The 17,547-nt window shown below is 43.4% G+C and overlaps 1 protein-coding gene across 6 annotated transcripts in view; it reads left to right on the forward strand.

Moving 5' to 3' along the window:
* FBXO11 (F-box protein 11) overlaps positions 1–17,547 on the forward strand; it is a 200,386-nt gene that overhangs the window by 92,924 nt on the left and 89,915 nt on the right. For 3 of the 6 annotated variants that reach the window (XM_027827248.3, XM_007064896.4, XM_043543859.1), the window contains exons 4-5: positions 6,469–6,613; positions 15,269–15,398. The exons of 1 other annotated variant lie outside the window; for it this stretch is intronic. In XM_027827248.3, the coding sequence (XP_027683049.1) occupies positions 6,469–6,613; positions 15,269–15,398 (275 nt within the window). The remainder of the gene's footprint in view (positions 1–6,468; positions 6,614–15,268; positions 15,399–17,547) is intronic. 2 more of the 6 variants (XM_043543858.1, XM_027827247.3) reach the window with 1 other exon arrangement.

Raw genomic sequence — 17,547 nt, forward strand, 5'->3', positions numbered from 1 at the left:
TGACTAGCTAAGCAGCAGTTCTTCAGAAAAGGACCTGGGGATTACAGTGGACAAGAAGCTGGATACGAGTCAGCAGTGTGCCCTCATTGCTAAGAAGGCCAATGGCATATTGGGGTGTATTAGTAGGAGCATTGCCAGCAGATTGAGGGAAGTGATTATTCCCCTCTATTCAGCACTGGTGAGGCCACACCTGAAGTATTGCGTCCAGTTTTGGTCCCCCCACTACAGAAGGGATGTGGACAAATTGGAGCGAGTCCAGAGGAGGGCAACGAAAATGATCAGGGGGCTGGGGCACATGACTTACAAAGTGAGGCTGAGGGAACTGGGGTTATTTAGTCTACAGAAAAGTGAGGGGAGATTTGATAGCAGCCTTCAACAACCTGATGGGATGTTCCGAAGAGGATGGAGCTAGGCTCTTCTCAATGGTGTCAGATGACAGAACAAGAAGCAATGGTCTCAAGTTGCAGTGGGGGAGGTCTAGGTTGGATATTAGGAAACACTATTTCATTAGGAGGGTGGTGAAGCACTGGAATGGGTTACTTAAGGAAGTGGTGGAATCTCCATCCTTAGAGGTTTTTAAGGCCCGGCTTGACAAAGCCCTGGCTGGGATGATTTAGTTTGTGTTGGTCCTGCTTTGAGCAGGGGATTGGACTAGATGACCTTCTGAGGTCTCTTCCAACCCTAATATTCTATGATTCTATGTCCACTGGCGGCACTCAGTGCCTTCCTCCCTCTGCTTTCACTGCCGGCTTCCACCGTGGCCTTCTCAATGTCTTTCCCTCAGTCCGCAAGCCCATCCCCTCCCTCGGACCTTAACTTTGGTCCTCTCTGCCCTCATTAAGCTGCCCTTTGAACCCCTCGCCACATGCTCCATCACTCACCTTTCCATGAATTTCATCTTCTTAGTGGCCGTTACCTCTGTATGTCACGTCAGTGAACTGGCAGCCATGATGGCAGAGCCTCCCTTTACTGTCTTTCACAAAGGTAAGGTCTCTTTCCGCCTCCACCCCAAATATTTCCCCAAGGTGGCATCCCCGTTACACCTCAATCAATGCGTACATCTCCCTACCTTTTACCCCAGGCCACACGCCTCCCCAAGGCACCGCGCAATCCACTCCCTGGACATATGTAGGACGCTTGCATTCTACCTTCAATGCACCCACCCCTTTCTCACTTTCCCCCACCTCTTCGTCGCCATTGCTGACTGCTGTCAAGGGTGTGTGCTCTCCTCACAACATGTATCCCGCTGGATCTGTCGCTGTATTACTGACTGCTTTACTTTCTCACGTTTCTCTGCCACCCGGGGTCACAGATCATTCCACGCAGGCTCATGCCACCACGTTAGCCTTCCTTGCGGACGTTCCATGACGGGACATTTGTCGTGTGGCCACTTGATCATCTGTCCATATCTTTGCCACACATTATGCCATTGCCCCGGCTACAATGGCAGACGCTGTCATTGGACAAGCTGTTTTACACCAGTGACTGCTGTCGAGCTCTTGTGCCCACCTCCACTCTGAACACTGCTCGCTACTCTATCGCGATTGGAATCCCCTAAGGCCCATCACTTGAAGAAGAAAATGTTACTTACTGTAACTGGAGGTTCTTTGAGATGTGTCATCCCTATCTGGATTCCAATACCCATCCTCAATCACCTCCATGACGTGCTGCTGTGTAAGAGGGAACTGGAGCATTGTCAACCTGCATGGCTTCTTAAAGCCTTGGACGTGCCACGTGGTGGACACATGATGCACATGCGCACCCACAATTGGAATCCAGATAGGGACTACACATCTTGAAGAACCTCCAGTTACAGTAAGTAACCTTCTCTTACTACGAGAGGAAGACACACCCAGAAGTGGCAGCTCAGGTCATCTTATCTCAAAAGTGGTCTCCTATATGCCCATCTCTCCCCTTCAGCCATTGAAGGTGAGATTAGTAAAGGTGATTTCAAAGGAACAGGCCAGAATGATTCTGTTTACCTTCTGCTGGACCTTCATATTGGTACTTAGACCTGATTCAGACATAACTGGATCTTTGTCTCAAGATACCAACATGAAAGAACATAAAGTAACAGGTGTATTCTACATCAAAATCACATGCTGTTAAAATTGTCGGCTAGGGTACTAAGAAGGAACTGGTAATTCATTTTTAATGAGTAGGTGATAAACATCCTCCTAGCATCTCAGTGGAGACTTGTTGATGTCTGTGGCTCGCTTGAATGAGGATAACATATTGGTGTTAAAAGGGGCGCATCAGGACAAAGTCAGCCAAAGTAAAGCACATTCTAGTCTTTCTGCTCAAGGCTAATACTTAGGGAAGACAAATTTGCAGTTGTAAGAAATCAAGGAACGTCTCTGATCACTGCCACAGTAAGGTCCCTCCAGACCACCATTCTCATTCAGTCCCTCAGTAATACACAGGTTTTCATTGAGATCTTGACTTGTGTGCTACAAGCCTTCCTAAACCACCTTTCTAACTTTAACAGTCAGTATGTTCATACCAGCATAGATAAAAATGAATTTTTTTTTAAATTGGAGTTTATTTAAATTGTTTTTTAATTATTTAAAATTAAATTTGAAATTAGGACTACATATGTTAAGGCCTAAACTTGTGATCTGTTATACTTACAATCTAGAAATTTATTACAATTATTCAAATTAAATAAAATTAATGTTAAGCAGTATTTGTTTGTTTGCCAAAGGTTTTTCAAAAAGTCAAACCATTGAACAGGTGGAAGTAACTGGGTAAGCACCAGTTTGTAGAAGTGCTACATCAGATTTTTAACAGCAGTTGCCTCTTCTGCAGATATAGAGAGAATACTTTAAATTCCTTTTTTTCAGCCAGTTCAGTTCAATGACTAGTTCATTAAAAGTAAAGTAATTGATTAGAAGTTGAAAAAACAGGAAAGCTTGTTTTCCTCTTTCAATCTCTGAACAAAAATGAAATGTGAGAGGATGAGATCTACTACTTACAAAATCTTGGACACGGTGATCAGAAATAATCACTTTAATTCACTAACTGCAGATAATACTTTCTTTAATAAATCAGTTTTGAATGCAAAATGTGTTTATGAAACATTTTTTTCCTTACGAATCCAGCACATTTTAGGTAATTATATTTAACTAATAAAAGTATGTAAATAGTGTTTTTATGCATTTTTATTGAATTCGTTTCCATCAAAGTAGAATATCACACAAATCACAAATAAAAATTAATCCTCCAGTAAATAAGAAGCATGTCATTCACCGTTTTCTAACAAATAGCAAAAAGAACCAAATGTAATGTAAAGGCTCTATTTAGTTGCAAACAACATGGTTTCATGAGAATCAGCTTTCTTTAAGAAAATAATTAAAAAGTACAAATGTGAAACAAGATTAAAATTGATTATTTAAATCAAGGCTTCCTGCTTGCTGATTTAAATCATGATAAAAATCAGTGATTTATATAATTTTGATTTAAATCAATCCACTCTGGTCTGTGCCTCTTCTCAGTGAAAGTAACTTACCTGCTTACTGCATCTTTAACCAGAGGGATTTTGGAGCTTGGCACGCCCTCTATGAAACCTCAGTTGTATATTTATCAAAGTATGGTAATTCTTCAAATTGACCAGGCCTTTTTTTTATCAATGTCACCATAATCTTCCTGCTATAAGAGGAAGTGGTACTGTTGTCATTCTGGCTAAGACTAAACATCATACTGAAGTATAATATCATAAGTTTATGTGAATAGGACCATCAAAAGGATGCGTACGTAGCAAAGGCATTCAAAGCCTTAAGTACAGCTCTTGCCAAGTGTATTACTGCTCACTCTTTTAAAGGAGTGATGATCATTGTGGGTGGAGACATCACACACATTTTGCAATGAGAAATGAAAGTTCACTGTGTCGTATTCCACGCATGCCTTCTCAAAACACCATGAAGTAGACCACCACCTCTGGAGATACAGTAACTCCTCACTTAACGTCGTCTCGGTTAATGTTGTTTTGTTGTTACGTCGGTGATCTATTCGAGAACATGCTTGTTCAAAGTTACACAGTGCTCCCTTATAATGTTGTTTGGCAGCTGCCTTCTTTTTCTACTGGTTGCAGGAAGAGCAGCCTGTTGGAGCTAGCTGGTGGGGGCTTGGAACCAGGGTGGGCTGGCAGCCCCCCATCCGCTCCCCTAAGTTCCCTGTGCAGTAGCCGCCCAGCAGGCTATCAAGTGCTGGGAAATTCAGGTGTGCCTCCCCCCACTGCCGTGTGCTGCTCCTGCCCTCTACCTTGGAGCTGCTCCCAGGAGCCTCCTGCTTGCTGTGCAGGGGATAGGTGGGGGGAGAGGGGTGCTGATGTCAGGGTGTCCCCCTCCCCCCACTCCTGCCCCCGGCTCCTGTACCCCATCTCCACAGAGTGGGGTGGGGGGGAAGGACACAACAGGACTCCGGAGGAAGGGAACTTGCTGGCAACAGCTGCTGTCTCAATTTGCTAATATACTTTAAAAGGCAGTGTACTTAGAGTGGGGTCAGCGTACTTAAAGGGGCAATGTGCATGTGTGTGTCTCTCACACACACATGCACCCCCCAGCACTTTGGAAAGGGGAGGGAGTGGTGTGCTCCACTGGGATACCATGGGCTCATCATCACGTTCAGTTTCCGCAGGGAATGTTTGCAGCCACTGCGATGCATATTTTGTCTCCTCCCTCCATTCGTGCTGCCTTGTAGAGTGTGAGGCTACATTAACAACAATGTGTTAACCCCTGAGGGCTCAGCGGAGTGTATTCCCTGGGAAATACCCCACTCTCTTCTACCCTCTGACTCCACCACCTCAACCATAAGCAAGGAGTTACTGTATTGACTCCTCCCTGCCTCCATATAGGTGATATCACCTTTGTAAATCACACAACAAAGTGCCTGATATGGAGGGGACAGAGAAGAAGAAAGTCTTTCTCACCATTAATTTGCTTTCTAGAATTTTACACGTCAGCCAGCCTGACCCTCTCTGAGAGGATTGAGTTATGTCCAGAATCTTTCTGACTTTTGCTGGCTTGTTAAATAATTTGAAAGGGACGTGTGTTCCTCTAAGAACCTTCCTAAATTTCTCAATCTTTAAATTTGTTGTGGAGGCTCTGCAGCAAATGATTTGAGTTGAATAATATTATTTAACTTGTGTATAGGTTTATTTATTTAAGCTCTGGAAGCTGCTGGTCTGTACAGTTCTTCCTGAGGAGCAGTCCTGAACACAATCTGAGCCAAAGTACTGGTCTGACTTCAGTGACTAAAGAGATGGGGAATATCCCTGCTGTGAAGAGTGTCTGTCAAGGAAAATGCACTAATGGAAAATTTTTCCATTCTAAAATGTATGGAGAAAGAAAATGCAAAGTATGAGGGGTGGAGTACAGTACTAGCCATAGTCCCCTTTTTTCCACCTTGATCTCCTAGCTTAATCCCTGGTATGTTTTTTAAAGGTAACATTTTGAAATGATCAACTTTAATTCTTAATTACATTTTCCCCACATTAAAATAGAGATCGGAGCAAGGACATTGAAGGGAATAGGGGGCAGAGCACATTGGGGTCATTGCTGGATAACAATCTCCCACATCCCCAGCACCCTTCACATACCTTTTCTAGTGTCAATGTGGAAGAACAAGGACATTTTATTAATGGCGTTTTCTGGCAATTAACCCTTCTGAGAAAATTGTCCTGTGCTTGGGTGGTTAATAATATTTTGTCTCCGGGGTTTGGAGTTCTTGATTCCTTTCTATACTGAGATATGCACCAAAAATTAATGATAGAGAATAAATTTAAAACAGTTAGTATTTAAGACTTTTATTGAATTTTTCTATATAAAGGCATGTATAATAACTTAAGTATAATAATATGCAAATAAATTGTGTGCTCTGATCAAAAGGTTGAGGGGAGAAGTTTAAAAGTAGGATTTGAAGGAAGTCTAAATTAGTGTTTCTCAAACTTTTGTATTGGTGACCCCTTTCACATAGCAAACCTATGAGTGCGACCCCCCCCCTTATAAATTAAAAACACTTTTTTTATATTTAACACTATTATAAATGCTGGAGGCAAAGCGGAATTTGAGGGTGGAGGCTGACAGCTCATGACCCCCCTATGTAATAACCTTGTGACCCCCGGAGAGGTCACGACCCCCAGTTTGAGAACCCCGGTCTAAATTAATCTTAACTATTGAGTCACATACAGTGCCTCCATATTATGCTGAATGTTCATGCTTTCCTCTGCATGTAGATTGCATGTAGGCAATGAAATTTACTGTTTAAATAAACTGCCAGATTCAGGCTGCAGAGGGTGTAGTATTTAGTATTGTGTGAGGTTTAATAGCTTTTCTCCTTCAATTTGTAGTACTAATCGTGTAAAAAACACTCTAATCATTAGAATAGTAGGGAAAGTCAAGGATTGCTTTAAATCAGAAACTGGGTAGGTTAAATGCATCAATAATCTGATGTATATTAATATTTTAATAGCAGCACCTGCAGAACAATATCTTCAGGAGAAACTGCCAGATGAAGTGGTTCTAAAGATCTTTTCCTACTTGCTGGAGCAAGATCTTTGTAGAGCAGCTTGTGTGTGTAAACGCTTCAGTGAGTTGGCTAATGATCCAATTTTGTGGTAAGTGAAAAGCTATTCCTCATTATTTTGAGATATATTGTATGTGCTGCACAAAATGCCAAGTACAATAGAAAAATTAAAATGCTGGTTAGGCATTATAATTAGCTTAAATTAAAACAAATGCTTGTGTTTTAATATGCTTACTTTTACGTAAGCTTTATCTGTTACAAGCAGATATGCATAAGCATATCAGTTACATGCAGTTAAAAACAGTAAAACTTTTCGCCCTAGAATTATACCTGTTTAATAATGTTATCTGAAAGTTCAATTACATATTCTTTTAGTACCTTTCCCCCCGACCCCCGACCCAAAGTTTGTGTGGGAATTGTATACCTTGATCCAAGATAGCAAACTCTTCCTTTAAGTGTTAAGGAAGATCTTGCCTACAAGTGCACTAGGATTTTTATTTGTTTGGATTTTTAAAAAGAATTCGTTGGTGTTGGGTATGTGGACTTTTTCTCTTTTTAGGGTTATTGAGATCCTGAAAAAATCTTATTTGAGAACCAATATGCCAGATTAGAAAAAAATTGAATTTGAATATCTTTCTGTTCAAATAATTTCAGGGTTACTTGTAACAGCAGCAGATATAGTTTCAAATGGAAATGTGACAGTATACCTGTAAAACAAGGCTCCATCTTATACTATCGAAAGGATATGACCATGTGAAATTCTCCACATTCTAGGACCAGTCACGGATCCATCCAGTTGTGCACAAGTTTTTAAAACTATTTTATTTTAATATATTGATTGATGCTGTGATAAATGAAAGGGGGTGGGGGGGTAAACTCCCTTTTATGGACACCGAGCCAGCCAGTTAACTATAAAATCCCTCTTAGTAGTGGTTCTTTACTTGGTTACCTGTAAAGGGTTAAAAAGTCTCCCTGCATAGGTAAAAGAAAGGGAGTGGGCACCTGACCAAAAGAGCCAATGGAAAGGCTAGAACTTTTTAAAAATGGGAAAAAACTTCTCCTTTGTCTGTCTGTTGTTGTTCTCGGGAGAAGCAAAGAGAGTACTGCAGCTGTGCTGTAACAGCTTGGGCCAGGTATGAAAAATCATTAAATTATACCTAGAAACTACTCATTAGAAACCCCAGATATGTAAGTAGATCAGGAAATGTCTAGGAAGACGCGATTAGGTTTATCTCTGTTTATTTCTTTCTGGCTTGTAGACTCCTCTGTGCTAACCCCAAATGCTTTTGTTTTGCTTGTAACCTTTAAGCTGGACCTCAAGAAGGTTATTCTTGATGCTTAGTTTTTGTAAGTGGGTTTTTAAAATCTAGCAATAGCCTGAGTTTTCAAGTGTATTTCCTTTCTTTTTGTTTTTAATTAAATTTATCTTTTTTAAGAACAGGATTGGATTTTGTGTCCTAAGAGGTTTGTGCACACGTTGGTTAATTAGCTGGTGGCAACAGTTGATTTCCTTTGTTTTCTTTCTCCGCTCTTCCCCAGAGACGGGGTGATGGGGCTTGAGGGTACCCCACAGGAAGGAATTCCCAAGTGCACTTCCTGGGTTCTGAAGCGGGTTTTTGCACTTGGGTGGTAGCAGCATCTACCCATCCAAGAGCAGAGAGAAGCGGTAACCTTGGAAGTTTAATACAAGCCTGGAGTGGCCAGTATTTGTTTTTAAAATCCTTGCAAGCCCCCACCTTCTGCACTCAAAGTGCCAGAGTGGGGAATCAGCCCTTGACAGATGCAATTTTAATTCTTTAAATGATGTCCCTGTGGGTGCTCCACTCTAGGTGCTTGTGCGCCTCTGGGCTTGTAATCTGAGACTTGTGGTACCAGTGCCCGGTTGGGTTGCACATGCACTGTCCCCATCTCACACCACTTCAGGCGGTTATCTGGTGCTGTGTGACCAACACCCCCCTCCCCCAGTTCCTTCTCTGCTGCCTTTGGCTTGAGTCAGAGCATTTAGCAGCACCTCTGTCATAAATATAAAGGGAAGGGTAACAACCTTTACGTATGCAGTAACATAAAATCCCTCCTGGCCAGAGGTACAGAATCACTTTACCTGTAAGGGGTTAAGAAGCTCAAATAGCCAAATAACCTGGTTGGCACCTGACCAAAAGGACCAATAGGAAAAGAAGATACTTTCAAATTTGGGGGGCGGGTGGGAAAAGAGGTTTTGTTTGTGCTCTCTTTGTTGTTACCTCTCTGGATGGAGAGAGAGAGACTAAGCGGGTAAAACATCTCCTGAAAACACACCTGAAATGATACATCTAAAATTACAGAAATTGTAAGTAAAGGCAAGGAAATGCATTAGATTATCTTCTGTTTTAGCTTGTGAATTTTCCCTATGCTAAGAGGGAGTTTTATTTCTGTTTTTTGTAACTTTGAAGTTGAGCCTAGAGGGGAATCCTCTATTTAAATCTTTTTATTACCCTGTAAAGTTACCTTCCATCCTGATTTTGCAGGTGTGATTCTTTTACTTTTTTCTTGAAATAAAGTTCTTCCTTTAAGAACTTGCTTGATTTTCAGTGTCCTAGGGACAAAGGGTCTGGTCGGTACTCACATTATTCTCAAGCCTCCCCTGGAAAAGAGGTGAAAGGGCTTGGGGGAATATTTTGGGGAACAAGGGACTCCAAGCGGCCCTTTTCCTGAATTTTTGTCTAAATCACTTCGTGGTGGCAACAATACCATCCAAGGACAAGGAAAGGATTTGTGCCTTGGAGAAGTTTTTAACCTAAGTTGGTAAAAATAAGCTTAGGGGGTCTTTCATGTGGGTCCCCACATCTGTACCCCAGAGTTCAGAGTGGAGAGGGAACCCTGACAGCCTCAGAGCTTAGTCTTCCTAGCATACCCCTTCTCCTTTACTCCTAGTTTTATAGATAATTAACTTTCTTTCCCCGTTTAGTTCTCTCCCTGTTTTTCTTCCAAAAAAGAACGTGTTTCTCTTCCTTTATTTAGAAGTTCAGGTTTCCGTTAACCGTTAGTGTAGGACCCCTGATAAGGAGGGGGAACATTCCCCTTGGGGCATGCCTGGTTCACTGGGTTTCAAAAGCTGCCTAACCTGCAGGCTCTCGATACCTGTGTCGGATGGGCACTCGCAGTGCGTTCACATCTTAGGCAAGCACCCCAAAAGTGCTTGCGCTGCCAGAAGTTAAAAAGCCTGGATCAGAAAGGCCAGAGACTTGCTGCTCAAACTGCTCCTGATGGAGAAGTCTCTCTGTCCAGCATCTGATCCAGAAGTTCGGACCCCCTCCTGGACAGGACACCAACAGGAGGCTCTGTGGCTCACACTACAGACCTAAAAAGATGGCTAAAAAGTGTGCTCTGTCCTCACCGGCTTGGGAACCAACCAAGAAATGGCAGTCCCCAAACAAAGAGACACCGTTGGTACCGACTGCACCGGCAGTCTCTGCAGTCAAGGTTCCTGTACCCTCCAGTACCATGGTACCACAAGAGCTAAAGATTCCAAGAGAGCTAGCTTTGACATAGGCATTTGACATGAAAATCCATGCCCTGGCACCTTCGGAGCGAACTAGATACCCAGCACCGAGCACATCAAAACAACTAATGACTATGCCGTCACCTACCATCGGCACAACACAATTGACGCAGTCACCCATACTTGCAGACATCGGCAGTGACCCTTTCGGTACTACAGCAGTTACTGCAAAAGGACCTCCTGGTCTCCTCGACACCAGACTCCCCCATTCTTTGCACCAGCGTCACTCTAACATAGTCAGTACCTACTCACCTTGCCGCTCCGCTCCGCTCCTCCATTCTCGAGGAACCCTTGGATGGCATATCCCCCACACCATCGCAAGCCTCCCAGCCCATCCAGGGAGAGCACATGACAGTTTCCCATACTGTCGGTACCAGGACCATCTGAAACTCCGGAGGAGATACCTAGAGAACTGGAGACTTCTGACGTAGAGATGGAACCAGCAACCCACCTGTCCTCATCTTCCCTTGATGACACCATCATCACTGTCCGTCCGTCCCGTCCCGTCCCGTTTCCTCCTCCCTCCCCCCCAACCACCCAATGTGGGCAGCCAGTGATTTTAAACATTTTCAGGACCTCTACAGGAGGGTCGCAGAGTCCCTGGACATCATATTGGAGGAAGTCCAGGAGTGACAACAAAAGTTCCTCAACATCTTACATACATCGACATCTCCCAAAATACCTTTGCCCATGAATGATGCAGTCATGGAATCCAATATGTTCATTTGGCAGACTCCAGCAATGATCCCTCCCTCCTGCAAGAGGTCTGACAGAAAATATATATCCCGGCAAAGGGAACAGAATTTCTCTTTTCACCCCATGCCCAATTCTGTGGTGGTGGACACTGTTAACAAGAGGGACAGACAATCTTACCCCCAAAACACCCCGTACAACAAAGATTGGAAGAGGTTCTACCTCTTTGGCTGAAAGGCCTACTCCTCAGTGACACACCACCTTCGGATCAGCAATTACAAAGCAACGCTGGCAAAATACGACCACACAGACTATGGGAAGTTCTCCAAATTTATTGAATTCCTCCTGGAGGAGAAAACAGAACAGTTCAGAGCGCTCATCTCCGAGGGACAACTGATCTCCAGGACGGCATTACAGACTGCTCTGGACTCAGCAGATACTGCTGCGCAATCTACAGATATTGCAATAGTTATGAGATGAGCTTCTTGGTTGCCTCTCTCTTGTTTCCTGAGCGAGGTGCGATCGATTGTGGACGATCTGTCGTCTGACGGGCCTAAACTCTTTGCGGCTGAGACAGATGAGTATCTGCACAGGCTCAAGGACTCAAGGGCAAAACTGAAGTCCTTGGTCATCTATACTCCTAGGACAAAGAGATGACAAGGAAAGTATTACAACCCACAGAAATTCTGGCTCATGCCATATTCACAAACACACAGGCAATACGAGCCACAAGGCCGAAAACAGGGGCCCACAAAGACGACAGCCTCCACCTCAATCTACCACATCTCACCAACCTTCCTCCAGACAGCAAGTTTGAGACGTTGCTTGAAAGTCCATTCGGAGATCGTCTGACTCCATACTACCCAGTTTGGCAATCCATCACTGCAGACAGATGGGTATTGGAGATAATCGAGGTTGGAAACTCCATCCCATTTACTTCCACTCTCCCTTCCTTTCCCTCTTCAGGGACTCCTCTCACAAAGACCTACTGCGACAAGAGGTGACCCACCTCCATCCATCTAGGAGCAGTAGAACCAGTACCAACAAAACACAGAGGGAAGGGTTTCTATTCAAATTACTTAACTCTCTCAAAAAAAACAGGAGGGTGGAGACCCATTCTCGATCTCTGATGGCTCAACAAATTTGTGAGAAACCAGCACTTCAAGATGGTCACAGTGGCCACCATAATTCCATCTCTAGAAAGGGGGGCCCTCAACCTCCAGGACGTCTACTTCCATATAACAATTCACCCATCACATCAGAGGTTTCTTCAATTCACTCTAGGACCAGATCACTTCCAATACAAGGGCCTACCCTTCAGATACAAGGTCCTACCCTTCAGACTGTCCACTGCTTCCCAAGTCTTCTCAAAGGTACTCGCAGTAATTGCAGCGTACCTATGCAGGAAAGGAATCCTATTTCCTTATCAGGATGGTTACCTACTGAAAGTGCCAAATTGAGCAGCGACAATAGAGGCCACCCAACAAATGGTAGCTCTCTTTACACAATTAGGTCTCCAGATAAACAATCAAAAATCAACCCTCACACCAGTACAAGAACTGGAATTCATTGGAGTCTATCTCAGCTCACCTGAGGCAACGGCCTCTCTACCAAGGCGACGGTTCCTAACTCTAACAAATCTAATTTCCACAATACTAAACAATCCTTAGACAAAAGCCAGGACTTGTCTACAATTATTAGGCCACATGGCTGCAACGACTTTCATTGTCAAGGATGCAAGAGTCCATATGCGGACCTTGCAGGCATGGCTCTGCACACAATACTCCCAAGAAGGCATAGCATAAACAAACACCTCACAATGCCAAGCACAGTAAAAGACTCTCTCCTCTGGTGGACACAACATGACAACGTATGCCTTGGGTCGCTCTTTGTGCAAAATTCCCCTACAATGACAAATGTGATGGATGCATCATTCCTAGGCTGGGGAGCACATTGACTTCTCATTTTACCCGGGGCAGCTGGTCTCCAACCGAAGCCCTGCTACACATAAATCTCCTAGAATTACAAGCTGTTCACAACGTGTGCACCCAATTTTTACCCATGATCAAGCAGAAAACTATACAAATTCTTACAGACAATGTAGCATGCATGTTTTACATGAACAGACAAGGCCCCCGCGGACGCTCACATTCCCTGTGTGTGGAAGCCATGCGGCTCTGGAATTGGTGCATCACTCACAATAGCCACATCACAGCATCATATCGCCTCAGACATCAAAACACCACAGCAGATGCACTAAGCAGGAATTTCTCTCAAGACCACGAGTGGGAACTGGGCATCTGGGTACTGCACAACATATTCAAACAATGAAGATTCCCCACAGTAGACCTCTTTGCTACCACGCACAATGCCAGATGTCCACAGTTTTGCTCCAGGGCCAGACTGGACCTCCAGTCCTTGGGAGATGCCTTTCTTATCGAATGAGATGCTCCTCTCCTATACGCATTTCCTCCCACCCCCCTTCTAGCACGGGTACTCCACAAGATCAAACGGGACTAGTCCACAGTGGTACTAATTGCTCCCACATAGCCCTGTCAAAATAGTTCCCTTACCTGCTCCAAATGTTAGTGTGGAAACTTGGCACCGTTCCTCACCTGGCCCGTCTCTTTTCCCAGGACACAGGCCAAACCATTCACCCGAATCTAAAAAGACTACAGCTCAAAGCTTGGTTGCTCCCTGGTTCCAAGGATCCAAAATGACCTGCTCCAAAGACGTGCAGAACCTTTTACTGAATAGTCGCAGAGCAACTATCTGTCACACACATCTACACAAATTCATGGTGTCAAAAGAGGCAGATCATATCGATCTCTTCTCACTTACCTGTGATTCTGGACTATTACTTCAACTCAAGGAATCAGGACTTTCAATGAGTTCAATCAAGGTACACCTCTTCACTATCACAGCATTCCACCACAAGTGCTTTCTCAAGGACCTCAACAACATCTACCCTTCCATTGGATGTCAATTTAGTTCTCTGGGAAATCACCAGACACCCCTTCGAGCCATTCGCTACATGTTCTCTCCTTCACCTTTCAATGAAGGTGGCCTTCCTTGTCGCCATTACTTCTACAAGGCGGATAGTAATACTTGGGGCCCTCATGGCTGATCCATCCTACACAATATTCTCCAAAGATAGGATGCGGCCCAAGGGTAATTTTAAGTTCCTACCTAAGGTCGTCTCATCATTTCACCTCAACCAACCCATTCACCTGTGAACATTCTACCCAAAACCACATAGGGACAGGCGGGAAGCCATACTCCATACCCTCGATTTACGCAGGGCCCTGGCGTTTTACATAGACATAACGAGGTCATGAAACTGTCTCAATCACTGTACAATTAAAAGGAGACGCCATATCTAAACAGTGGCTCTCCAACTGGATTTCCAACTGCATCAAACTGTGTTACTGTCAATGTAACCTGCAACCCCATATGGGGATTTGCACGTACTCCACCGGGGCAATATCAACCTCAATAGCTTTTCTAAACAGTGTTTCCATTACTGACATCTGTAGAGCTGTAACATGGGCATCAGCGCATACATACACCTTGTGCAGTAACATAGGTTCTTCGAGATGTGTGTCCCTGTGAGTGCTCCACTACCCTCCATCCTCCCCGCTACTTTGGAGATGCACACTAAATGTTCTGCAGTGGAGAAGGAACAGAGGGCGGGTTGGTCACACAGCGCCAGATAACTGCTTGAAGCGGCGCAAGACGGGGATGACACATGTGCGACCAAACCGGGCACTGCTACCACAAGTCTCCGATTACAAGCACAGGGGCGCACAAGCACCTAAAGTGGAGCACTCACAGCGATACACATCTCAAAGAACCTATGTTACTGCACAAGGTGAGTAACTTTCTCTTTGCACTGCCAAATGCATGCGTCATTTACTCATGCAGGATATTTGGTAGCTGTTTTTGGGGTTTGGTGATGATCAGTAAGAAGAATAGCAAAATTTGAAGAAAGGACAGAGCAGCATAACCTTTCTGTCCTTATGTTAGCACACACTTCAGCTCTGATTCAGCAGAGCATGTAACCACATCCTTAAATCTCTCTATTTAGAAAAGCATGTAATGTGCTTAATATTAAGCATGTACTTAAGTCCTTTGCTGACTTGAGCCTTTAAATGTGCACCAAATGAATGTTACAAAATGCAGCAGTGTCTTTTCTCTTTAGTCTTCAACAACTAGAATTGTTTTAACTTAAAGCCACTTTTACTCATTAATTTTATGAGCACCATTAAAATATTTTTGGTTTTAAAACTTTGGGTTGAGATCTTTGACAATACTCAATATTGGCCAAACTCTGAAATCTATGGTGTTTTACCATTGACTTCAGTGGGAGTAGAGTAAACAATGAATGCTTTTGAAAATTCCTCCCTTAAGATTTTAAATAGGTTTGTTGTAATTGTGATACACCTGACTTACAACTTTGTACCATTTAAATACATTCACAATTTTTTGTTCTGATTGACTGACACTTTTGTTTAGGAAACGACTGTATATGGAAGTATTTGAATATACACGTCCAATGATGCATCCAGAATCTGGTAAATTCTATCAGATTAATCCAGAAGAATATGAACACCCAAATCCCTGGAAAGAAAGCTTTCAGCAGCTGGTATGAATGTTGTTTTTTCACATCCCCAGAAAGATTCCGTATTGTAATTTAAAGACAATTTGCAAAGGTGAAGTATAAGATTTCAGTAACTAAGCCAATACGTGTAGGATTCCCTCAACAGCCAGACTGAGAGAGACTAGTTGCATGTTGATTTTCTTAAAATCTGAAAAGGAAAAAAACGTTGTGGGATTTTGGGGTGGGGTGGGTCCCTTTTTTGTATTGCTCCTCTTAGCTTGATTATGCTGGGTAGTCAACACACGGACAAAGTTACTGAAATGTTGAGGGAATTTTACATTTGCAAGTCACCTTTTAAAACACCATATTCCTGTCAAGCTTTGATGGTGATGTAGAAGGTTTTCAGCTTTATGGTGCAATATTATAATAAACCATGATTTAAAAAATCATTGTACCTGTCTGAAAAAGGTACCTGTATCCAAGTGACTTATCTTGGACCACTCTTTGCAGAAATTTGACTTCTTGTGCTGGAGCTTCTGGTGAGCTTGCCTGCTCAATGTTTCTGGGTGTAAATTGAGGTTCTTCTTAGCATGTTCATAATTGACTCTGTGGAGCTTTGTCATAGCCCTTGGCTATGTAGTCTTGTTGTCATAATGGAACTGACTCATTAATATTTGGTGCACTTTCCTTAATAAGCTCAGAATAGATTGATAGTAACACTTGGTCTTGAACGAGAGAGGACATTGCAGCTTATGTGGCAGGAGTTTAGCAGCAAATAATCTTTTAAGGCAAATGATGGGAATTCTAATCCAAAATATAATAATGGGTGGACACCATGCTTTCCAAAATGTGTGTAAAGGAGTAATAAAGTAGGATACTGAGTTAGTTTATTAATATTTATAATAGTATTCATGTTCTAAGCTTGTTGAATAAGGGCACTTGGTTTGGCTATAAGTATGGGGCTAATGGTTAGCCCAGAAAAATCAGGTGCAAAGCTGCAAGGAAGTTGAAAGATTTGTTAAAATAAAATCTCCACCCCACTTTGGTAATGTGGCAGGTGGCCACAGAATGAAAATGGGGGATGGGAAAAGCTACCATGGTCTAGCCAAATTTTGATAAGATGAGAATTTTGCTTCCTTTTTCTGACTTCCACCTTATGCAATCAAGCGCTTTTTAAAAGAAAGGATCATGTGTGTTTTTTATACCTTTATTTTTATGCAATCCTTGGATGTATAAGCAGAGGAATACCACGTATAAGTGGGGAGGTGATATTGCCATTGTATACAGGACTGATCAGATCATTACTGAAATTTAAAAAGGATGTTGAAAAATCAGAAAGGGCTTGAAAAAGAGTTATGAGAATAATCTCATATTCATAACAATCTCATAACAATCGTGGATCATTGCGGACTACGTGGCTCTGGGAAGAAGGATAAAGGAGTTTGAGGCGCAAGTGGTGTTCTCGTCCATCCTTCCCGTGGAAGGAAAAGGACGGGGCAGGGACCATCGGATCGTGGAAGTCAACGAATGGCTACGCAGGTGGTGTCGGAGAGAAGGCTTTGCATTCTTTGACCATGGGATGGTGTTCCATGAAGGAGGAGTGCTGGGCAGAGATGGGCTCCATCTTACGAAGAGAGGGAAGAGCATTTTTGCGAGCAGGCTGGCTAACCTAGTGAGGAGGGCTTTAAACTAGGTTCACCGGGGGAAGGAGACCAAAGCCCTGAGGTAAGTGGGAAAGCGGGATACCGGGAGGAAACACAGGCAGGAACGTCTGTGAGGGGCGGGCTCCTGCCTCATACTGAGAAGGAAGGGCGATCAGCAGGTTATCTCAAGTGCTTGTATACAAATGCACAAAGCCTTGGAAACAAGCAGGGAGAACTGGAGGTCCTGGTGATGTCAAGGAATTATGATGTCATTGGAATAACAGAGACTTGGTGGGATAACTCACATGACTGGAGTACTGTCATGGATGGTTATAAACTGTTCAGGAAGGACAGGCAGGGCAGAAAAGGTGGTGGAGTAGCACTGTATGTAAGGGAGCAGTATGACTGCTCAGAGCTCCGGTATGAAACTGCAGAAAAACCTGAGTGTCTATGGAATAAGTTTAGAAGTGTGAGCAACAAGAGTGATGTAGTGGTGGGAGTCTGCTATAGACCACCGGACCAGGGGGATGAGATGGATGAGGCTTTCTTCC

The sequence above is a fragment of the Chelonia mydas genome, chromosome 3 (genome assembly GCF_015237465.2).
Source record: "Chelonia mydas isolate rCheMyd1 chromosome 3, rCheMyd1.pri.v2, whole genome shotgun sequence".
Lineage (NCBI taxonomy): Eukaryota > Metazoa > Chordata > Testudines > Cheloniidae > Chelonia > Chelonia mydas.